The sequence below is a fragment of the Apium graveolens genome, chromosome 8 (genome assembly GCF_009905375.1).
Source record: "Apium graveolens cultivar Ventura chromosome 8, ASM990537v1, whole genome shotgun sequence".
Classification (NCBI taxonomy): Eukaryota; Viridiplantae; Streptophyta; class Magnoliopsida; order Apiales; family Apiaceae; genus Apium; species Apium graveolens.
The window spans coordinates 73,399,993-73,425,861 of record NC_133654.1 but is presented as its reverse complement, the minus strand read 5'-3'; the positions used below and the strand labels follow the sequence as shown (position 1 = coordinate 73,425,861).

Sequence of the window (25,869 nt, the reverse complement as noted above, 5' to 3'; positions counted from 1 at the left end):
GAGAATCACTTCACTAGAGGTACTGTTGATAAAACTCTCTTCTTTAGGAATGTTAATGGCTCTAGTATACTTGTTCAAATTTATGTAGACGACATAATATTTGGTTCTAAAGATGATAAACTTTGTAAAAAGTTTGCTAAGCTAATGCAAAGTAATTATGAAATGAGCCTTATGGGAGAACTAACCTATTTTCTTGGTTTACAAATTAAACAAGTTAGTAATGGAATTTTCATTAGTCAAACTAAATATATTCATGATCTTTTAAAGAAGTTTGACTTAATGGAATGTTCATCTGCAAAAACTCCCATGGCCACTGCCACCAAACTTGAATTAAATAAGACTGAAAGGTCTGTGGACATTACAAGTTATAGAGGCATGGTTGGCTCACTTTTATATTTAACTGCTAGCAGACCAGATATAATGTTTGCTACATGTCTGTGTGCTAGATTTCAAGCTGATCCTAGGGAGTCTCACTTAATAGCTATCAAAAGGATTTTCAGATATCTCAAGGGTACACCAAATTTAGGTATTTGGTATCCTAGAGAATCTGGCTTTGATCTAATTGGTTATTCAGATGCAGACTATGCAGGTTGCAAAATAGACAGGAAAAGTACAACAGGCTCCTGCCAATTCCTGGGAAACAAGCTTGTATCATGGTTTAGCAAAAAGCAAAATTCAGTCTCTACTTCTACAGCTGAGGCTGAATACATTGCTGCTGGAAGTTGCTGCTCTCAAGTGTTATGGATGAGAAATCAACTCCTTGACTATGGACTTCATGTTGATAGAATTCCTATCTTTTGTGACAACACAAGTGCCATAGCCATAACAGAGAATCCTGTACAGCACTCAAGAACCAAGCACATTGATATCAAGTACCACTTCATTAGGGAGCATGTCATGAATGGTACAGTGGAACTACATTTTGTTCCAAGTGAACAACAAATTGCAGACATATTTACCAAGCCACTTGATGAATCAACATTCACAAGATTAGTAAGTGAGCTAGGTATGCTTAATTACTCTTAAAATTCATGTCCTTATTGCAATTTGAATTGAAGCCTGAAATATATTAGTTGCTAGAACAAATTTGACTTTTAACAAAGCTTATACCATCAACGGATGTTTCCTATCCGTTGAAAGTCAAAATTGCTCCATCAACGGATATTCATTATCCGTTGAAAGACAAATACATTTCTGGAATTTTTATCCGTCAACGGATAAAACTGAAGTACCTTTCAACGGATGACAATTTGCCTTATCCGTTGAAATGTCACATCAGTCGATTCAGGTGTTTCACAGCCGTTGATTCTAATTTCTTAACCGTTGATACTCATACATACATATGTATGTATTGGTTTTAAAGGTAGTTGTTAGAATACTTACAGTTTATTCTTAAACGGCTGAAATTCACTAACATATACTTATTGATTAATCTTTTACTAATTTTTTTTTTTGAAAGCATATAAGCCCTTCTGATTTTTCATTTTTACTTTACGCTTTCTTAAAATTTCAAGCATTTACCATTTTCTCTCTGCAAAACCTTCAAGTTATTCTCTGCAATTTCTACTCACAACAATGGCACCAGTCGTGAAAATTATGTCTCAATCTGGGTTCATCTATGAAAAGAACAATTTCATAGCTTTGGTAGAAAAGAATGAAGCCCATTCAGACTATCACAAAATGATGGACTTCATCAAAAACTGTAAACTTAGCTATGCAATGCTGGAAGCCCCAACGATTTACTGTGAAGTAGTTGAGGAGATTTGGACAACTGCTGAGTTCAACTCCATAGATATGACTATCTCCTTCACTCTCAAAGGTAAAAATCACTGTATTAACTGTGATGATTTACAAGCATGTTTTAAATTACCTGAGAACAATGCCATGACACCACACACTGATAATGATGTATCCAGCATGTTAGATTCCATAGGTTATTCTCTTAACTCTGCTAGTTTAGGGAGTATTAGAAGAAAAGGCCTTAGGAAAGAATGGAGTTTTCTTGGGGATGCCTTTATAAAGGTTTTCTCTGGGAAAATCAGTAATTTTGATGCCATAACTTCATCTCTTGTTAATATGCTCTATATGCTTGTTTCTGATAGGTATTTTAACCTTAGCAACTATGTGATGCTAGAATTGGGTACTAGATTAGGTAACAAAGCTAATAGACCTAATAACATCTATTATGCTAGATTCTTTATGTTATTGGCTAACCATGTTGCTGAAGGTTTGGTCATAATCAATGAGAATAATAAACTCAAGTGCTGGGCACAAGAGAAAAGAGTTCTTGCAGATTTATTGAGAATGGATCTCAACAGCAGTATGCCATTGGTATACTTACCAATCATGAATGCACCTCAGGTAGGTGAGGTAATTGCTTCTACAACTCCTACTTCTTCCAACCCCTCTATTTCTTTATCTTCTAGTGTGGCCATGAAATCTGTGACAATGCCCCAACAGATTTCTACCAAGGTCACCAAAACTAAACTTTCAAAATCAAAGACAAAGAAAACCACCTCTGTTGTTTCTCAAAAGACAACAGTTGTAACACCAACCATTAACCCTGAGGGGAGTGAACAGGGTGTGAGTGGTGAGGGGAGGGGTGAACATCAAAGAAACCCCCAGGATAAGGAAGGAGAGTTAAGTGCTTCCCAAGCTAGCCAAGCCACAGTTTCTCAAAAAGCTGTGGTGGTTGAAAAGGTATCTAGCACATCCCTAGTTGCATCCTCCCAAAAGGATGTTACTATTGAAAATAGTTCCCAACCAGGAACACAGAACAAACGAGGGAGGGACACTGAAGCCAAACACTCACCAACAAAAGCTTTTATTAGAAGAAAGAAGGCTAGAACCCAATCTTCTACACAGGGTGCACACACTGCACAGATACATCCATCTGTATCTATGCCTTCTCAAACTCAGTTTGATGTGGCTCCAATAAATGTGGAGTCACAGCCCCATTCTCTCACAATAATCACACATCAATCACCAAACACTTCATCACCATCTCTGGATGTGGATATGTTATTCCCATCAATTCCTGATTCTCCCTCTTTACAACTCAGGGAGGAGCCCCACTCAAATACAGGTGATCATCATCTCTTAGATGATTTGTTGGATCACCCGCAAATTCTTTCAGATATAATTGAAGGATCTGTGTCACCACATCTCAAATCAATCTACACAGATTCAACAGTTATATCACTTTCAATTTCAACTTCTTTGCCTTCTTCAACGGATATCACTCATCCGTTGACAAGTGGTTGCTCTTCAACGGATAAGCTTAACAGCAGTTATCCGTTGATAACATCAGTTTCACCTTCAACGGATATTCCACATCCGTTGATAGTCTCTCCACACATAACTGAATCAATTCCAAGTGTAGAAGAAATGAATACTGTGCAATCACTCTTAGGATTGAGGGAAGGGAGTGAAAATTTGAGTGAGAGGCTGGGTTGCTCCCAGGCAAAAGGAGAGATTGAGAGCTCAAGAATGCATGCTATTTCTTCCAGCATGGCAAAAGTAAGTGAGAGGAGTACCACCTTAGTAGGTGAAGGTGAGGGAGTGAGTTGTGTGAGCCAGGGGGAGCCCCTGATGTAAGAAAATAGAGAAAAAGAGAGAAAGGCAGGTACAGTAGATATAAGGGTGGAACCAGCCATTGCTAGTGAGTCAATGATTGTGGATGATGCTGAAAAGGAAAGACAATTTCAGCAACATTACAAAGCTGTAATTGATAACATTTCCTTGGATGCTGACACTTTTACTCATCCTGTGTCAGCCTATCAAATGTTGGCTGCTCAGGGCAATGAGGAGGCAGAAAAGACACTACATCTAGTACACACAACAGAATTTCTTCAAAGGGATAAAGCTGCTATTAACAAGATGCCTTCTACAGCTGGTGAGCCATCTGAGGAATTTGGAGTAAATTCTGATGATGATGACTCTGTTTCTTTTGATGGAAGCATGAACTTAGGGGGAGATGAAGGCCCTAGTTCAATTCCAAATCTACCTGAATGGGCTTTGACAAAGGAGTATAGATCAGGGGAATTCAATGTCTCCTTAGTCAAACAAATCAACACTATTCAACAGGCCATTCAGAACACTTCACATGCAAGTATCAAGGCTATCCTTCAAGCTCACCTGGACTCACTGCATCTCATGAAGTTGCAGCAAGTAAAGCAGAATCTGAGTATGGATGATCTCAGGAAGGATATTGCTGACTTGAAATCCTATAGTTCTGAAAAATTGGATTCAGTCATGCCCTATGGTACATTGCAGGACTTGGTTTTGAGATTGAAAAAGGAATCAGTTACTGAGAAAAGGCTGGCCAAGTTGGAAGACAGAGTTCAAGTTATTGAAGATTCTGTGGCCACCATTCTTCACAACCAACAATCTCAAACCAGTCTCCTAATGCAGCTGGCAAAAGCACAAGGCTTGACCCCTCTCCTTGATGATAACAAAAAGGGAGAGAGTAAAAGGGAAGGGGAAGGAGAGCCATCTACAAAAATCAAAATATCTAAAGTGCTAGTTCCTGCCATCACTACTTCTCCAATCATTCAAATCAAAGGAAAGCCTGATGGAATTGATTTGATTCAGCTAGCAGCAGCTGAAATTCAAGTGAAAGAGCAAAGGAGGAGAATTGATGAAAGGTTGCAACTGTTGTTTGGCTCTACACAAGATAAATCAACATCTGTGAAATATAGCACAAAGATTGAACCAATCAACATGGAGCTCAAGCCAGTAGGGAGACATAAGGATGGAGAAGCTTCTTCCAAAGAACTACAAGCTATAATTCTCAAGCCCAATAAAAGATCCAATAAGGACTCTATAAAGAATCCTTTAAAAGAAGTGGACTTTCCTCCTCCAAAAGCTGATGAGAACAAGCTTTTAGGTAGGAGTATTGCTTATCTCAAAGAGACCATGGATGAGGCTGTAAGGAGAAATAGGGCTATTATCTCTAGAGAGGGAAAGAGCATATGTGTGATGCAAGGACATCCCAAATTCTCAATAGCCAAGAAGGAAGAAGTCAAGCAACTAAAGGCTGACAAAAGAGCACAAGCAAAGCTTGAACAACAGCTAAAGTCAAGTCAAGTTGAAGAAGAGAAAGGAATTGAAGTCAGGAGTTAAGACAAGATTGCAAACCTAGATGAGGTTTTTGGGAGTATATTTGGTGAGAATATGGAAGAAAGAGAGGAATGGCAGAAGGGAAACAGAAGAAAGGCCAAGGCACATAGAAGGAGTGAAGATAATACTGAAGTAACCAAATCTATATCTAAACCACTACCTTCCATACCTGAACCTCTTGTTGCTGATCCCACTATAAACATCCATGGTGAACCAATCATTCCAAAAGAGGAACCTATTGATTGGGACACCATCAAATTGCCTACCTTTCTAACCACTCTTCCACTACCAAAGAAACAGAAAAGAAAACCCAAATCTACACCTCCCATAACCTCTAAGAAATTCACTCAAAAACAAAAGCCTAAGCCTAATCCATCCATTTCTAAAGATGATTATGTTCACATCTGTGACATAAAAGAAATTTCAGACATTGAACTCTATCTGGATGAGCTGGAGGATGTAAGAGGAATAGCTGCTTACAGACAGCTACCAGAGAGATTAGTGTTCAGATACAAAGGAGCTGGGGAAAGAACATGGCCTCTCCACAGGATTCTGAATGAAGGCTACTCTACCTTGATTAGAGTCTTTTCAGCTATACAAAAGGATTCTGGCTTTACCAGAACTGCCAAGACTGAAATTCTCAACAAGATTGCCAATATAAGGAAAACTTGGAAGGAGCCCAATGCTTTACCCAGGACTTTACTCATTCAAGAAAGGGGAATTACAATTCACAAATCACCTCATTGGTTGATGGAATTTAGAGATGATAAAGGAGTCAGAAGATTTTTCAGACTTGAAGACCAACTCAAGATTGCCAGCAATGAAACTCTCAAGGAAATGCAATCTAAGTTGGATATCAGTGTTGAAGATGAAGCCGAATTCTTCAGACAACTCCAACTCCAAATTGAGGAAAATGACAAAGGGCTAGGAAAGAAAACCAGGGAACAAAGAAGAAAAAGATGATTTGCTCAGGCTAAAGGAGTATCCTTGGAAATACTGTAAATCTTCAATTTCCTCCTAGTACATACATTTTTGCAGCATTTTCAAATTTCTACTTAGTTTCAATTCATATATCTGTTAAGTGTTTTGTTATCATCAAGTTAACCCTGAATTTATGCCTACAATTCTTATAGACATAAATAGGGAGAGATTGTTAGGAATATATGTGCATTAGTTTGATGATATGTTTAACAAAACACTTAAGTAGAAATTCAGTGTCTGTAGCCTCAACGGATAAGACCACTTTGGCTATCCGTTGATGGTGTAGCTTTACTTAGAAATAAGTCTAGTGTTGTAGCATATTTCAGTCTCTGTATTTAAGATGTAATTCTTAGAAGTTGAGAGAAACTATGAGTCATGTTGACTACTAGAAGATATGCAGATAGGAAGGCCAATTGTAAATATTTCATGCCTTGTAATTTTGTATAAATGAAGTGGTATCAACGGATGACTTAAAGACCTTCAACGGATGAGAAGCTAAGCTTCAACGGATGTCTCTAAAGCTTCAACGGATAACATCCTTCAACGGATGAGTGCATCAACGGATGAAAGCTTCAACGGATGTTCTGTTGATTAACCGTTGATAAGTGGTAGTTGTACCTACAAACAGAGGCACGTGGGTGAACAGAGATAACTGAAATGTGGCAGCCTAATTTCAGGAACATCAGAAAAAGCAGCCATTCTACTCTAGTATAAAGAGACTTTAAGTCAACAAAGTACTGGAGTGAACTGGAGAAGAAACAAGTGGAGATCTTACTTTATTATTTTATATATCCTTGTCTTCACTTGTAAACTTGGTAATATATAAACCAAGTAGTAGCTAGTAATTAGAAAAGAATTTTTCCAGAGCTGTTTAGAAAAATCTTGAGAGAAAAATTATCTAGTTTGTACTAGGATGCAGCTGTGATCAAATTCTTAGATCACAGGATTTCTGAAATACCATCTCTGGTGGAACAACAAATCCACCAGAAAAGTTTTTAAAGGTTTATTGTGTTCTTTACATTTGTGTTTGAATATATATCTGTCTGTATCAGCTTAAAGCAATTCACACACTTGTTCATCTTGAACACACAGTCTTTATAAACTGCTCAAAACTTGAAAAAGTTTTGAGATTTACATTCAACCCCCCTTCTGTAAATCTCATTGTTAGTTCTCTAGAAATAACATTGCATTCTGATTAACTAAAACTATTTTCGGAAATTTGATTAAATTTAAGTTTTGAATTTATCTAATTTTTTTGAACTTGTAAAGTATAAACCGCAGTGAACCGCACCACACCGTACCGCATTTTCGTGGTGTGGTTTATGCGGTTTTCGAGGGTACGCGGTGCGGTGCGGTTGCGGTTTGGAAATTTGAGCAAACTGTATGTGCAGTTTGGTTTGCGGTTTGAGGAAAAAACCGCACTGCCCGTACCGCGCTCACCCCTAGTAACTGGTGGCTTTGAAATAGTAATTGAAGGCACAATTACTTTTCAGATTTGAATCTTAAGTCTCTCCTCCTCACTTGGTCCTTTCTCCCCCTTTTTGTTATCATCAAGTTGATTGGAGGAGGGGGTTTGAGCAGCCACCAATTTTTGAAGTAAATCTATCTGTTGAGCTTGATGAAGATGAATGGCTGTTAAACATGCTTCCATGGCTGACATTCTTGTGTCCAAGGCATCTATCTTGGTTGACAGATCAGAATTTTTCCTTAATTGCCTCTTGATGTCAAGCATTGTAGCCTCTGGAAGTTTAGAATCCATCTTATCTGAAATGGCCTTCTTCATCTCCTCAATATCATTCTTCATGGTGTTTACATCCCTAACATGTTGGAAGCCTTGGATTTATTGAAGTTGCAGGGAGGCTAGATGTGCCTAAATGAGCTTCTTTGTGCTGGTATTAGTAGTGGTTTGAAGAGCAGTATTTGTCTGATTGATTAGTTGGATCAGGGTTGTCTTGAAGTAGTGCTCATCACAGTGCTTTGAAAATGCCCATGATGGCATACCTGATCTTGAACTTGAACCTACTTCTCCCCCTATGTCCATTGCCTCATCTTCACTATCCCCACTCCCATCACCAAAGAAATCAGCTGATCCACCAGTCTCATAGTCCACATCACCAGTTGTAGAAGGAAAAGCTATGATGGCATCCTTAGCTCTCATCATAGACTATCTGGTATGCACTAAATTCAGCATCCTTTCTGCATTGTCATTGCCCTGTTCAGCTAGAAGTTGAAGCTGAAACAGGGTGAGTAAATGCCTCAGCATCAAGGGAGGTGAAATCTTTAACAACTTTAGGATGCTGAGATAGTCCCTCCCTGTCTGTATCCTGGACATTCATTGACTCACTAGCAATGACATCCATCCATATAGCTCCAATACCTGCATTTCTCTCATTTTCTCTCTTTTATTGCATCAGGGTCTCACCCTGGCTCCCCACTCTCACACCCTCACCTTCACCTACTAAGGTGGGACTCCTCTCACTTTCTTTTGTCAATCCTGAAGAAATGGATTGCATAGTTTCACTCATTTCCTCTCCTTTTTCCTGGGAGCAATCCAGACTCTCACTCAAAACACTCTTTTCTCTCAATCCTAAGAGTGACTGTACAACCACTAAATCTTCTGCACTTGAAATAAATAAAGTTTGAAGTTGTGCAGAGATACTCGACGAATGAGTGATATCCATCGAGTGAGTGGTTTTGCTATCTGACGGATAACTGTTGTTAAGCTTATCCGTCGGGATACAATCACTACTCGATGGATGAGCAATATCCGCCGAGAGAGTAGAAATGAATGAACTGGGAATAGAAACTATTGTTGACTCTGTGCTGATTGAAGATATTTTGGGCACAGATGATACAATAGTTCCTAAAAAAATTGGCAAGTGAGCCAACAAATCATCTAAAAGATGATGCTCACTTGCACTAGATTTTGGCTTCCCCAACAGAGTTAAAGAAGGGGAATCAGGAATTGATGTGTTTATCATATCCACATCCAGAGAATTTGTTGGTGAGTTTGGTGTTTGAGGTGCTTCTATGACTAGAGATTTTGGCTATGACTCCACATTTATTGGAGCCACATCAAACTGAATTTGTGAAGGTGCAGTGACTGTGTCTTTAGCACCAGTTTGCACAGTGTGTGTACCCTGTGCATCCCCAAGGGTTTTAGATTTCTTCTTTCTGGCATAAGTTTGGGGTGAGTTTGTATCCCTAACCCTCTTGGCTTGTGCTCTTGGTTGAGAGCTTTGTTCAATAACTACATCATTTTGGGAGGATGCAGCTAGAAATGAGCTTTTATCCTTTTGCACTGCAGTTTGTTGGGAAACTGCAGTGTGGCTAGGCTGGGATCCACTCGACTCTCTAACCTTATTCTTGGGGTTTCTTTTATGTTCACCCCTTTCCTCACCTATCTTGCGCTCCTTCACACTCCCCTCTTTGGTTTTAGTGGATTTTGCAACTGGCATCTTTTGAGAGATACCAGAGGGGGCTTTCTTTGATTTAGGTTTGAAAATTTTTGCAGTTTTGGTAGCTTGGGTAGGCAACTGTTGGGTCATTGACACAGTTGCCATAGCCACACTAGAACTCAAAGAAATTGTTGATGTTGGAATAGTGGTAGGGATAGATGAACTTACCTCTTTTACCTGAGGTGCTTGCATTACAGTAAAATAGAATAATGGCACATCCTTGTGATGATTCTCAAGCACAATCTCTTCACAGAGGTGGTTAGCTAACATCATAAAGAATTTAGCATAATACACATTTTTACCTCTTTTATTTAACTCTCCTAATTTAAAGCCTAACTCAAACAAGACAAGGTCACTGAAATTATAGAATTTATCTGCAACTAGCATGTAGAGCATGTTAAGCATTGAGATATTGACTAAATCAAAATTACTGACTTTTTCTGAAAAGACCTTTGTCACAACATCACACATAAAACTCCATTATTTCCTAAGACCCATTCTCCTAATGTCACTTAACTTAGAAGTAGAAAGAGCATAGTTCATGGAATTAAGCATATTGATTATATCAGTGTCAGTGTGTGGTGAGGTCACAGTGTTATCAGGAATCTTGAAACATGCTTTTATAATATCACTATTGATACATAACTCTTTACCTTTAATGGTGAGTGTGATTGTCTTATCTGTTGAGTTGTAGGTAGCAGTGGTCCACATCTCTTCAACAACTTCACAGCAGATTGTGGGTGATTCCAGCATGGCATAGTTGAGCTTGCAATTCTTCACAAAGTCCATCATCTTGTGATAGTCACCAGATTGCTGAATACTCTTGTTCACTAGTGCAGTGAAATTGTTCTTCTCATAAATGAACCCAGTTTGAGATATAATCTTTACAACAGGTGCCATTGTTAGAGAATAAGAGCTTGAAGAGAAAGAGAGTAAGTGCTTTGAGAGAGAATGAAATTAGAGCAGTTAAATTGAGAATGATAAAAGAAAAGCGATTGAAATGAAATAAGCTTTTAAACTATCTCAAAAATAACTGTTAAAAATAATAAAGTAAAATAAAGTAACCAATAAAAATTGCCTAAAATAGCCGTTTAAAAATAAACTGTAAAAATTCCACCCATTATCCGTCGTGTTATGCTTACAAACTGTAAGTATACTCGATGGATAATGTACAGGGAATTAACGGCTAAGATTAAGACAATTCGACGGATGAGGATAAACGGTTATCCGTCGAGTCATAAAATATTCCAGAAAAATAATTGATTTTTATTAGCAAATAGTATACCGACGGATGATCAAACTCAATGGATAAAGATCATCCGTCGAGATGTAAATTTTGACTTAGCCAAAATTTCATCCCAGACTGAGAAATCAATTAAATTTTTGGCTGCATTTTAACTTGCAAATTAACTCATATAAATTTAGGAATAATTAAGCATACCTAACTCACTTACCAATCTTGAAAAGGTGGATTCATCCAGTGGCTTGGTAAAGATATCTGCAAGCTGCTTCTCACTTAGAACAAAATGTAGCTCCACAGTACCATTCATTACATGTTCCCTTATGAAGTGGTACTTGATATCTATGTACTTTGTCCTTGAATGTTGTACTGGATTTTCAGTGATGGCTATTACACTTGTGTTATCGCGGAAAATAGGAATCCTCTCAACTTGCAAACCATAGTCTAGCAATTGATTTTTCATCCATAATATATGTGCACAGCAACTACCAGCAGCAATATATTCAGCTTCAGCTGTAGAAGTAGAAACTGAATTTTGCTTTTTACTGAACCAGGACACAAGCTTGTTTCCTAGAAATTGACAGGTTCCTGTTGTACTTTTTCTATCAATTCTACAACCTGCATAATCTGTATCTGAATAACCAGTTAGATCAAAACCAGAATCTATAGGGTACCAAATGCCAAGTTTTGGTGTTCCCTTGAGATATATGAAAATTCTCTTAATAGCTATTAAATGAGATTCTCTAGGATCAGCCTGAAATCTAGCACATAAACATGTAGCAAATATTATATCTGGCCTACTAGCTGTTAAGTACAAAAGTGAGCCAACCATGCCCCTATAACTTGAAATATCCACAGACTTTTCAGTAGTGTTTAATTCAAGCTTAGTTGCAGTGGCCATGGGAGTTTTTACAGATGTGCAATCCATTAGATCAAACTTCTTTAAAAGATCAAAAATGTATTTAATTTGACTAATGAATATTCCATCACTAACTTGCTTAACTTGTAAACCAAGAAAGTAAGTCAGTTCTCCCATCATACTCATTTCATACTTACTTTGCATCAATTTGGTAAACTTTTTGCAAAGTTTCTCATCTGTAGAGCCAAAAATAATATCATCTACATAAATTTGAACAAGTATACTAGAAGCATTAACATTTCTGAAAAATAAAGTTTTATCTACAGTACCTCTTGTGAAGTGATTTTCCAAAAGGAACTTTGATGAAGTGTCATACCAGACTCTAGGTGCTTGATTCAGTCCATAAAGTGCTTTCAAGAGATAATAGATATGTTCTGGAAAATTTAGATCTTTAAAACCAGGAGGTTGACTGACATAGACTTCCTCCTCCAAATCTCCATTCAAAAAGGCACTTTTGACATCTATTTGATAGACCTTGAAATTGGCATGGGATGCATAGGCTAAGAAGATTCTGATGGCTTCAAGTCTTATAACAGGAGCAAATGTTTCATCAAAATCTATTCCTTCTTGTTGACAATAGCCCTTAGCAACCAATCTAGCTTTGTTCCTTACTACTATGCCATTTTCATCCATCTTGTTTCTGAATAACCATTTGGTGTCTATTGGATTCTTTCCTTTAGGCTTGGGCACCAGCTTCTATACATTATTCCTTTCAAATTGGTTTATCTCCTCCTGCATAGCTAAAATCCAATCAGGATCCAACAAAGCTTCTTCTACCTTCTTTGGTTCTTCCTTGGAAAGAAAGCTGCTGTACAGATATTCTTCTTGAGTTACTCTTCTGGTTTGAACTCTAAAAGAAACATCACCAATTATTAGCTCAAATGGGTGATCTTTTGTCCATTTTCTTTGTTGAGGTAGATAAGCTCTAGATGAAGAGGCCTCATTGTTGTCTTGATGTGTGATTGAGTTTTGATTGTTAGAAACTCCCCCTGAGTTTGTGGATCTTTGATTTGAGAAAGGGGAACTTTCTATAGGTGATCTATCTTGATTTCCAGCTTCTCTTGATAACCCGACGGATGGTGAGTTTTGAGTACCGACGGATGAAGCTGGTTGTCTCCCGACGGATAACACAGATTGCCTCCCAACGGATGAAGCATTATACAACTTGACAGATGTTGAGTTTTGTGCTTCATTTGTAGTATATTTTTCTACATTATCCTTAGATACTGGTTCTTGATCACTTTCATCATCACTGTCATCACTAACCATCTCCACATTGTCGAATTTGAGGCTCTCATGGTAGTCTCCATCTTGCAGTCCTGCAATCTTTTTATCATCAAACACAACATGTATTGATTCCACAACAATATTGGTTCTTAGATTGTAGACTCTATATGCTTTACCAACAACATATCCAACAAAAATTCCTTCATCTGCTTTAGCATCAAACTTCCCATTTTGATCAGTTTGATTTCTCAGAATATAGCATTTGCAGCCAAAGCCATGAAGAAAGTTTAGAGTTGGATTCTTGTTCTTGAATAATTGATAGGGAGTCATACATCTTGCTTGATTAACCAAAGAAATATTCTGAGTGTAGCATGCAGTATTAACAACTTCAGCCCAAAAATATGTTGGCAGTTTAGATTCTTCAAGCATTGTCCTTGCAGCTTCAATAAGTGATATGTTCTTCCTTTCCACTACTCCATTCTGTTGTGGAGTTCTTGCTGCTGAAAACTCATGCAGAATCCCATTTTCCTCACAAAATGCTCTCATAACAGAATTCTTGAACTCAGTTCCATTGTCACTCCTGATTCTTCTAACCTTGAAATCAGGATGATTATTGACTTGCCTTATGTGATTGATGATGATTTCACTAGCTTCATCTTTAGACTTTAGGAAATATGTCCAAGAGAACTTTGAGAAATCATCTACAATTACTAGGCAAAATCTTTTTCTTGAGATAGACAACACATTGACTGGTCCAAACAAATCCATGTGTAGCAGTTGCAAAGGTTCTTCAATTGTTGAATCAAGTTTCTTCCTGAATGATGCTTTAATCTGCTTCCTTTTTTGACAGGCATCACACAGTCCATCCATCGAAAACTCCACTAGAGGAATGCCTCTAACCAGTTCTTTCTTTACTAACTCATTCATGGTCTTGAAGTTTAAATGTGATAGCTTCGTGTGCCATAGCCAAGTTTCATCTTGACTTGCTTTACTGAGAATACAAGTAATAGATTCTGCATTAGATGAGTTGAAATCAGCTAGGTACACATTTCCTTTTCTCACACCAGTGAGAACCACTTTGTTGCTTCTTTTATTAGTCATAACACAGGCTTCTGAGTTGAAGGTTACTGAGTTTCCTTTATCACAAAGCTGGCTAATACTCAACAAATTGTGTTTGAGACCATCCACTAAGGCAACCTCCTCAATGATGACATTGTCCTTTGAAATCAAGCCATATCCCACAGTATAACCCTTAATGTCATCTCCAAAAGTAATACTTGGGCCAGCTCTCTCCTTAAACTCTGTGAGCAGGGTAGAATCACCAGTCATGTGTCTTGAACAACCACTATCCAAGTACCAAAGATTCTTTCTGTTTCCCTGATTACTTCAAGAACTTATTTCTGTCTCATCAGACTTGGCCATTAGGGCTAGATTAACATAGCTGACATCTTCATCTTCATCCAGACCATCTGCTGCCCAATCATTTTCTTATGTTATGAAAGCCCTTTCCTTTTGTTTGAGCAGCTTAAAGTATTTTTGCTTATAATCCACAGGCTCAAACATTTTCTTACTGGAATCTGACTTCCTACACTCATTGGCAAAGTGCCCTGCCAAGCCACATTTGAAACATTTCAATTTTGATTTATCAACCATGTTTCTATTTGGCTTGGCTGCTCCAAAGTTCTTCTTGAACTTGAGCTTGGAAAATCTCCTAGAAAGAAATGCTAGGTGTTCATCAATGTCATACATGTCATCTTGGCTCAAAGAATCTTCATTTTCAGCTGCAAGCCCCTTGCCCTTGCTTTCACAGACCCTTGAAGTTGACTCAACAGCTTCCATCTTCACTTCCTTCTCTTTTTCCAACTCAGCAACTAGTGCAATGGATCCTCCTTTCTTCCTTCCTCTCTCCATCCTCTCATCTTGCTCTCAAGCTCATAAGTTTTCAGGATGCCATACAGTCTCTCCAAAGTAAACTCCTTATAATCTTGTGAGTTTCTTAGTGAGACTGTCATTGGTTTCCATTTCTTTGGAAGAGATCTAAGGAATTTTAGATTGGAGTCTTTTGTCTGATAAACCCTTCCATGCAACTTTAGAGCATTTAGTAGTTTTTGAAACCTACTAAAAATGTCAGTGAGAGACTCACTTTCTTTATTATGAAAATGCTCATATTGCTGAATCAGGAGCTGCATGTTATTTTTTCTAGCTTGCTCAGTGCCATCACAGATGATCTGTATTGTATCCCAAACATCCTTGGCAGTTTTGCAGTTGATAATGTTGTCAAACATATCTCCATCAACTCCATTAAACAGGATATTTATGGCCTTTTTATCCTTCCTGACTTGTTCAATGTCAGGATCAGACCATTCATGCCTTGTCTTGGGGACTGATGACTCGTTTCCTTTTGCAGCTCTCATTGGAACATGAGGGCCTCTTTCTATGCAGTCAACATAGGCCTCATCTTGAGAAAGCAAATGAAGATGCATCTTTACCTTCCAATGATGGTAATTATCTTTATCCTGAAAAGGGATCTTAACTTCAATATCCTTTTTGTTCATCTTGCTATATTGTTTTGATTCTTAAACTCTTTGTAAGTTAAGAGCTTGCTCTGATACCAATTGTTAGTCCCTTAACAATATAACAAGAATTAAAGAAGGGGGGTTGAATGGAATTCTTGAAATTTTTTCTTGAAATAAAAGTGTTCTCACTCGAATATATATAAGTGTGAATTGATTAGCACAATGCGGAATGGTTACTTAAATGAATCAAAACACAAGTAATTAAAAACAGGAGTCTTTAAAAACTTTCTGGTGGATTTGAATTATTCCACCAGAGATATATAATATATATCGAGAGAACCCTGTGTGCAAAATGCTCACAGCTGCTTACAACAATTGAACAACTAAGAATGCAGAGAAATGCTAAGGATTCTGCTTACAAATGTTTCTCTGCTTGTTTCTCAGATTTGATAATTTCTTAGTTGCTACTTCTTGGTTTATATATCACCAAGATTACAAAGTAATGAGACAGGATAATAAAACAAAACTATCTAGTCTATTACAATGCTACTTCATTACTCTATTCCAGCATCTTTGAATATCTTCATAATAGCATGGAAATGGAAATGCTTCTCTGTTCTCGAAAACCCAGTTGAATAGGCTACCACATTCCATTTGCGTCCACTGAACGCATGTGACTGTGTTGTCACTGTCAACAGATATTTGAATTCTTTATCCGTCGGGTTCATGATCATCCGTCGAGATATTGATCATCCGTCGGGTTGTTAATCATCCGTCGAATTCATTGTTTGTTCATCCGTCGGGTAGCAATCAGGCACTTGACTTCATTTCACTTATACAAAATTACAAGACATCATCTATGTACAATTAATCAACCTATTCTGCATATCTAACTGAGGTCGACATGACTCAAATACTACTACAGATTCTAAACAATGTGTATGCAGAAATGTGCTACAGACTTATTGTTACATAAGCTACTCACTCGATGGATAATAAGTCATCATCCGTCGGGACTATATTGAGTCATCCGTCGGGACTATAAACCTTATCCGTCGAGTGCTACATAATTTCACTAAGTAAAATCTACCAAGGTGTTTTGTTCATGTAATCATCAAGTACACAACATATACACAACAAAGAGCGAACGGTTTGTGGGCAGCTGAAACCCATGGCGGAGATCAGAAGCAACCTCCTTTATGGACTCCATGGTTGGGTACACTGTATGGTCGCTTGTCAATACATCCCGGTTTGGGACATATGTCTAAACAACCCCATCTCAGCTCCGGAGCCACTTTCCAGGGGCCCCTTCGCCCAAAAACTCAAGGTCTTCCCCTGAGTCACCTTTGAGGCATGCCGCTCTTATCGAACGGTATCCGCTCCTTCATCCTTCTCTCCCCTGCAGAAGCCGAAGGATCAGGGACATCCTTCTTCTTGGCAGCTTTGGCCTGCTTCGCATCCTTGACTGCCTCTTCTCTGGAGCCTTGAGTTTTTTCCTCTCAATCAATGCTTCCCTAGAGGACATTGAAAAGGAAAACAGAAGAAGGATTAGAACAAACTCATGTTAAAATCACTAAGTACATAAGATATCTAAGAAAATTAAAAAAATGTAGGATATAAAAAATACAAAACAGGGAAGAACGAAGGAAATCACTTACTCCCACCTCAAAAACTGAGCAACATATTCTTATCCATATACTCTTCGGTAGTGAGCTTATCCACCTTAGCATCTATCAAGGCAGTGTAAAGGTCTTTCTCCTCATTGCTCAGATTTAACATCAAGATATTGGAAGGATCGACCTCGCGCCATACCGAGAACTCATCCAGCTTTAGCCCACTGATGAAGCACTAGTGGGTATGTGTGGTTTTGTTACTTGAGTTGGTGGCCGTCCAATCAGCTCAGTCGGCCCTTCGGGTAATTAATATTGTAAAAACTCAGGCTCTTAGGGTTCTTCCTAAAGTCTAATGGAACCAGAAGAGCTGAGTGAGCGGCTGTATCCCGGCTTGGAGGCATCGGTTGTGGAAGCAGTTAATATGGATGACCCCGTTCGGATCTATCTGCCTCAGTGCAATACCCATCTGCTGGAAGAGACGCTTCAGAATCTTCAGCAAAGGCACTCAAAAGCCGTATTTGAAAGCAGCCTTAGATATGCCGACCAGACGATCACCATACCCCTTAGGCACGGGCGGAGTGTCATAGACTCTTTCGCGAGCCACCGCAGGGTACATCCAGAAATAACTTCGAGGTATCGAATACTCCGCGTACATATGTCTCACTCTCTCTTCGGACAACTCTGAATGATTGTTAATCGCATGGTACGAAGCGACCGAACTAAAAAGTTTTCTCCTTGTTAGTTCGGGTTGAGAACTGAAAGTCCCTGCTAAGGTGTTCGATCAGTCCATGTCCCTGGATTCAAAAATAAGGAGATTAATTAGTCCATTTACTCGGATGAATAAATAAAAGAAAAATAAAGATAAAGAATGGTCCGAATATATGTCCCAAGACCGAACGAACGACTCTTCGACTAAAGACTAAGAGGTTCCCAGGGTCGGCTTTCGAAGGATATTCTGAATAAGATTCCCCCGAAGGAAGTTCTTTCCAACGAACAGCTCGCATGCCATCTTTATACCCATGACTTTAAAAGAAGATTTAAAATATACCAAGGGTCGGCTCCCGAAGGATGTTCCAAGGCAAGAATATCCCAAAGGAAGTTTTTGCCAAAAAACACCTTGACTGCCATCTTTAAACCCAACAAATGTCCAGAAAAACCCTACCCCGGCAAACCCAAAAAAAGTGGAAAAGCAAAACTCTTATACTACTCCTAGAAACTACCCATTCGCAATCCACAAAAGAATACAAAGTCAAAGAAAAGAATGCAAGAAAAACAAAACACATTCAAAGAATTAAAAACAACCACAACTTACTAATTTCAAGATGTTGCTTGAGAGAAATAGGGTGGTCTCGAAAGATGGAGATAATGTCGCCCGTCCAAAATTTGCCGGAAACTTGGGAGTGTTTCTGCTGGTGCTTGAATTTTCCCAGGTAATTGGGTGAGAAAATGAAAATAAGAAAGGCTTGGGTATTTATATAGGCGCCCAAAAAATGATTGGGTGCCAAAAAACCGTCCATGGGCGTTTTTGAAATCGACGGCCCAGATGGAAACGGTTGAGATTCTCTGGCCACGGTGGATCACGGGTAAACATGATGGACAGTTGTCTACTTTAATATGTCCCTAGTTCCCCACGATGCCGCCAAATGTCTGGACGAACCGAAGTAAAAGCAGAAGGAACGTCCTAGGATTTTCACTCCAAATTGGGTCAAGGTTGATGTCTATCGGCTAACCGATAGACCAGACTAAAGACATGGACATGTTAGCTATAAGTCTAGAGAGGCTCACCGGACGAATGCCCTAAAGGACGAAGGCCTGGTATGGGCGAAGGTCCAAGGCCCACCAGGCTTTTAACTTTATCATTGGAAAACACGGAATAAAAACGTCCAGGATTTTCGCCTCCAACGTTCGTCCGTGCTTTCAGCATATCGGATTGATCTTAATTACACAGGTTTGGCCTATATAAATATAGTGAAAGTAAGAACAATTTTCTACACACAAAAACTCTCTCTACTTTCTCGTATTATCAAACCTACTTCTACACTCAAATTACTGATTCTTAGACCGGAGGTGAATCGAGGACAAACCCTCACATTTTCTTCTCTTTCAGATTTAAACCGAAGACTGTTTTCAAACAAATGAAAGATCTTGCATCTGCAAAAATATAGACGTAACAAGTAGTACATCAGCATGACACATATGTATTATTAGAGCACCTCCACTAGCCAAATTGCTGCATTGAACTGCATTGAACCCCGTAAAATGACCTGGGCCTCTCTTTTTCTACAAACCAAGTATTGGAGCAACAAGTAAAAAATGAGACTTGCCCACCAAAGTGGCCACTGGCCAACTGGCACAATTAAATATTATATTAATATATTTCACTCAATGTTTAACTGCTCTTATTACATTACTCAAAATAACTGAAATCTTGTAACATTTATATATATAAATATAAATATGTTTAATAAATTAATTAAATTAAAAAAATAATTTTTACAAATATATAAAAAATATTAAAATTGCATATTTAATAAGAAAAATATATTTTCATTTTATTTTGTAAACATATATAATATATTAATACACACTAATTTTTCAAATTTCTATATTTTTCAATAAATACTCAATTATCACTTCAAATTGTATTATTATAATTTAAATATGATTGAATAAAATCAAAATTACATTATAAGATATTACTTAATTTAAAATATAATATTTTGGCCAAAAAAATTAAAATATAATATAATATAAAAAAAAAGGTCCTACAAAATATGGGAAATAGGCACTTGGGTTGGAGAAAGCTGCCACTTCATTTTTTAAGCCCAGTTTCTCCTACGTGGCCTGACAAATTTGACAAAATAAAAGGAAATGGGCTTTTAGCACTGGAGGTGCTCTTAGGCTGCTAAGTGGTGGTGATGTAATATATTAAACAAGTGGGTACTAATATGACTGAGTAGATTGTACAACCAGACTAGCACTGCCCATCTTTTTCTTCGATGCATTTACCCACGTGTTGACTTTGGAAAGAAAACGAGATCCTTAAATTTTCAAAACTTAATGCGGACAAGTTTCGAGAAGGAAAAAAACTAATACTTATCCGACACAGAGATTTGGAGATAGAAGATATATACTCGTCCGTTTTTTTAAATTTGGAAATATATGCATAAAAGTCAAACATAATATAAAAGAAAATAGAGGTAGTAATCCCCGATGTATAGAGACATGTATTGAGATATATGATCTAGACTCTTAAAATTTTGTAATTTGACGAGAAGGTTAGGATTTTAAATTAAAACGTAAGAAATTTAAGGAGTTGCATGACAATATGCTGTAAATTTTCAACTTATGACATTGATCAAAGCATGACTTAAGTTTGTAAAATAGACTCATCGTTTTTGCAGATCCCTTTGTCACTGAAAGAAATATGAAAAATTGTATAAGGGAAGAGGATATACGTAATACGAAGAGAGATTCGTAAACAAGGAAAGTGATTACCATAGATTAATGAACCGAACTTGTATATGAAAACTAAAGTTTTTTACAAGAAGCGAAATTATAAGAGAACAGCCTCTTGGATGCAAATTGTCACAGGGCTCAGTAAACTAACAGAAATCTACAAGTAAACAATACGTAGTACAACAACTAAATGATAGCTTAGAAAATTGCTGAAGGTGCAGCAGAAGCCTTGGTACGAGCAGTAGGAGAGAAGACAGAAGCTACTGAGTGAGCTAACCCAACTACTATTCCTTCCTTCACTTGTCCCCTTCTTGGTATCGAACGACGCCTCACGCTGTCGTTTGTTAACTTGCTGCTGCTGCTGCTGCTGCTGCTGGTTATCGAAAACATACGAACAACGTCTGCCATTGATTTGTGTTTCTACTTGTCAAGAGATATTTGCTAGTTTTGGTATATGAGAAAAAAGTTGAGAAATGAGACAGATGCAGAGATGAGTTGTTAAGTACAAATAAGAGTGTAGTGTGTCAATTTAGATTCACATAGTGCCGCCAGTGCCCCACTCACCACTTAGCAACAACAGCATGCCGTTTTGAAATGATAGATAGATAAGACTGCTAAGTTGTAGTGATGGTTATGTATTAAAGGAATGGGGATTGCAACATTATTAGTATGAGTATGTACATTGTACAAGGCACTAGCAGACGCAGTACCTAGCTATATTTTTGTTGCATGCATTTACCCACGTGTTGACAATGGAAGGAAAACGCGCTATGCTAGACCCTTAAAAATAGTTCATGTTTTACATGCGCACTCAGCTGATCGCATCATTATTGGAGTCTGAGGTACCACTAGGAGAATATTATTGATTTTTATTTAATGATGTCTTATGTAAACATTTGTTTTTTCATTAAGTTTAAGATTTAATGATCTGGATTTGTTTGCAGACATACAACTTTTACTTTGAGAATGAGAACTTCCTTCTAAACCATTTGCATATAATTAAGGTCCCTCCCCGAGTTTAAATAATTGAAAGTACATATCTTTGAGAATTAAGATGTAGTATTACAGTATGTTTTATTGAAACAAATTTTAAAGTTTTTCTAATATTTTGTTCGAATGCAGAATTTATTGTTTTGAGGTTTCGTATGCAGATATAATTGTGATTTCCGGGGTTAAGTTTTGTTGATGCTAGATTCGGCAAAGCAATTCATACAGATACCAATGATTATATTGAGCTTGATGCAGTTGAGAGAAGTTTTGACAGATGGATTGTACAACAACGAGGTTTTGACATTGAATACTAAATTCTGCATCTTTCAAGTCATTATCCTGTTATCTATAGCTTCTGATTATCATTCCATTTATTTGCCTAATCATTTCTTCCGAAGTTCCGTGCTGGACCTTGGGCTAGAACAGAGGAGCCCAATATAGATTAGATTATAATATCTTGTAATCGGCCCAAGAAACCCATTTTGTAATGAATAGCCCATTTGTGACATTGTATAAATATAAGACAATAACCTCATTTGAAGAGGTTGGCAAATTAAAGTAAACAGACAATCTCCTAAAATTATAGTCTAATAATATAATAATATTGTTGGCACATCGTTTGGCGCTAGAAGGAGCTTTGCTTTAACAGATCCAACCAGAAAATGATTGTGGAATAGCTTGATCCGGGAACAGCCGGACCAACACAAGTAAAGGAGTTGACGGCAGAACCTGCCGCCGACCCCTCGACATTCGATGGTCGTGAACTTCCCAAACAGTCGGCGTTAAAGCCAAAATATTTGTTTTCTCCAACTGAAGGCCCTCCTGAGGATCAGCCGGAGAGCTGGAAAGATACACGTCAGAGCGACAAGAAGAGAAAATCCATCTCAGATCAGCGCTTAGAATACAAACCTCCAGAGGTAAAAAAGTTATCTCAAGCGACATGCGACTACATTTAGAAAAGAAAGAAAAGCTAAAAGCTCAAAACCAAGAAAATCAAAAGAACCACATTGCTCTAAGTCGGGAATCTCCAAGTGACCCAGTTTGAGAGAAGATTCTTGATCCCCTTCATCTAAGGGCCTCTTACCGGGATTGCGGGAAGACTCAGCAGGCAATGACGACGAACTTGACTTATCCATAGATTCAAGAACAGTACAGTAACAGTCTACCACTATAAGACAAACGCAGGATACAAATAAATTTAACGAGGAAGAAAAGAGGAAGGAAAGAAACTTACAGAAGAAAGGAACTGGCACGCAATAGAGTTCCGGGAGCCGCAGCTGCTTTTGTTGAGAAGCACGTATAGCCGAATAGACACCTCCAATCAATGTTAACAAAAATAAAATAAAAAGAGTAGTACACACAAAAATAAATAAATAAATATATATATATATATATACTGCCAAGGACAAAAATACACATATAATAAAGATAAAGTTCGTTACCAAAATTAAATTTAGTGTTTAATCCCTTTATTTTTACCCTTATTTTTTAATTTATTCTTCCGTTTATTGTCACCTACTAATTAATTTTACAGGAATTCAAAAGACAATTAGAAGCAAATCTAAAGATATTGCTTAAAAAACAGGGAGGGGGACAAATGTTGGATTTTGGGCTAGAAGAGAGGAGCCCAAAATAGATTAGATTATAATATCTTATAATCGGTCCAAGAAGCCTACTTTGTAATGAATAACCCATGTGAGACATGGTATAAATATAAGACAACAACCTCATTTGAAAAGGTTGACAAATTAAAGTAAAGAGACAATCTCCTGAAATTATAATCTAATAATATAATAATATTGTTGGCACATCAGGCTGCGTAAATGCAAGCAATGGAGCTAAAAAACATGGTCCCTCCCGCCTACTCCATTTTGTCTAGCTTCTTAAACTGTATTACTAATTCGTTTGTTGTAATAAAAAACCAGAGGTATTAGTGTTTGATCAAGCCAGTGTCTAATGCTAGTTCATAACTTCATTTGTAAGGTTTTAGAGTTCAAAACATAACTGGAATAACACATGATGTACATTGACATGAGATTATAACAGACATAAAATATATTATTCCTTTCTTTTATTACATATACTGTATCTTTCAGTCCAAATCCATGAAGTTTTCTACATAAAAAGATCTATAAAGTAGGTCAGCTTCAGCACACTACATATAAAAGCTTGAAGACCAGGCTGAAGTGCCACAGAATCTATAAAAAAAATATGTATGAATATGTTGTACAAGTGCCTTGTTATAACAAACAGCTGTTGTCATCCGCGGAAGCAAGTAATTTTCCTCCAACATTAGTACATATTGCTTCAACAGGCTTGTTTTTATAAGTGAGTTTAACATCCTCCAACCTTATCCGGTCGCATGGATACGCCTTACTGCAATCGAGTTTAACTCCTACTTCTGTTGCTGATGTTCCATGAATATCTTCGTATGTCACACCACTTATCTTGATGTCCGAGGCCTTTTATTTGACACCAAGAAATAAAACCAGGAATGAATTTAAAAATATTAGAAATCGGACAGATATAAGTAAAATGTTTCAAGTAAACACCTTGAAAAGATTCAGAAAATTATACCTGATGAGGACAGTTTTTTTCTCCAGGGCAATAGTTCTGGTCAATGATAATAGGATTTTGGACATTGACCATTTGTAGGTGCTGGAACAGAACTCCCTTGACAAAGCCATGGCTAGGCCTAGCCCATGTTTTTATCCTCACACCATTTTCAGTCCCGGTAAATGTAACCGACTTCACCGTCACATTCTGAACCCCAGGCTCTTGTTGTGCCCAGCCTAAACTTCCAATGCTGAATGGAACAGAAAAAAACATTCAAGAAGAATCTTAAAGATATTGTTGTCAAATGCTTGATTTTTATAGTTACTAATGTGATACCTTATTCCGTGACCAGGGCCGCAAGCTATTTTTTCGATCCACACATTAGAGTTTCCAGGGCCGATTGAGATACAATCATCTCCTGTGCTAATATGGGAGTTTAAGACCGTAACTCCGGATGATGATTGCAAATGAATGCCGTCTGTATTGGGGCTGTTGCCTGATGCAGAAACTCTTACACCTTGCAGCTTCACATTGTGACAACCATCCATAACTATGTGAAACATCTGACTGTTTATCGATGCTAGCCCACTGATAATGATCTTGTTGGAATTGTAGAAGGCCAGTGACTGTTAAAAGGAAACAAAGTTTAAACGTTAAAAGTGCAGCCAAATATCTACATCAACCCTATAATTACAAGTTTTGCAGCAATACAGTATGTGTAAAAATGGACCTAATAATTTATGCCAAATATCTGCATGAACCCTGTAGTTTGTTTGCTTGTATCTAAAGAATGTTGAAAGGTGTAACTTGTAACGTACGAAACAGTTTCAGTAATATGACTTTAATTTTATAAATAAATGTCCCTGATTTGAGCCGAATGTGTGGCCTTGTAAAGAAACTAGATAACCAATCAAATGAAAACGATAAGTTAAACTTTGTCATGCACGTATACATTGTTAAAGATAAAAATACGCCCCTTGTTTGTTGCAAACTTTTATTAACAGATATGAAACTACAGATTAGTCTGACTGATCTTCAATTTTGTCAAGTCGATGTATTTGTCATAAAACTGAATAACGGTGATTTTGATATAAGATTGAAGTACATACCTTTGCTCCTTGGGGACATTTCTTGCCAGAATGTTTGCAAGCCCAAAGTGAAGTTCCTTGTCCATCTAAAGTCCCCCCGTAAATGGAAACACCAGTAACTCTCTCAAACTTGATCCAGCTCCCGGAGTTCCCCAGCACATTGTAATCCGACGGAGCTGCTAGCACCCCGTCTATACGTATAGTGATTGCACGGTTTCTGCAATGTTCACCATAAAAATAGACATTCTTAAGCAAGAACCTCCCCTGTGGGACATAGATGGTGGCAGGACTAGTTGTCGCACATGCAGCTCCCCATGCACTCAGGAATGCTTTGGATGAATCGGATTTGCCTCCAGATTTGGCTCCGTAATGAAGAATATTGTATGTGATTGTTGCTGATGATGTTGATGAGTTTAAGAGGAAGAATAGAAGCAGGAGATAACTGGAGGACATGATGTTTAATTTACAAGGTTTAAATGTTTAATTTTATGTAAGAATATGAAGAGTTGGTTGATTGTGTAGAAATTGAAACGGTTCTTGTAGTATTTATAGGCTTCTTGATAACTAAATTTTTGCAAAAGTTGATACCTGACTTGCAAGTTTTGATGACAGGCAAACCAAAAGTCTCTTCCGGGTAACTGTTTAAGCTTTTCGGCCGTCTAGTCTGTATATTATAAATTGCTGGATAACCCTTTCCTAGA

The 25,869-nt window shown here is 37.7% G+C and overlaps 1 protein-coding gene across 1 annotated transcript; it reads right to left on the bottom strand.

Annotated features, from left to right (window-relative positions):
- Window positions 1-23,558: 23,558 nt before the first annotated feature.
- LOC141678485 (polygalacturonase-like) lies at window positions 23,559-25,666 on the bottom strand. The gene is made up of 4 exons (XM_074484819.1): window positions 25,190-25,666; window positions 24,417-24,706; window positions 24,102-24,330; window positions 23,559-23,986 (listed from the first exon to the last, which is right to left on the bottom strand). Exons 1-4 carry the CDS (start codon window positions 25,619-25,621, stop codon window positions 23,765-23,767), a joined length of 1,173 nt encoding a protein of 390 aa, XP_074340920.1. The 5' UTR covers window positions 25,622-25,666; the 3' UTR covers window positions 23,559-23,764.
- Window positions 25,667-25,869: the final 203 nt, after the last annotated feature.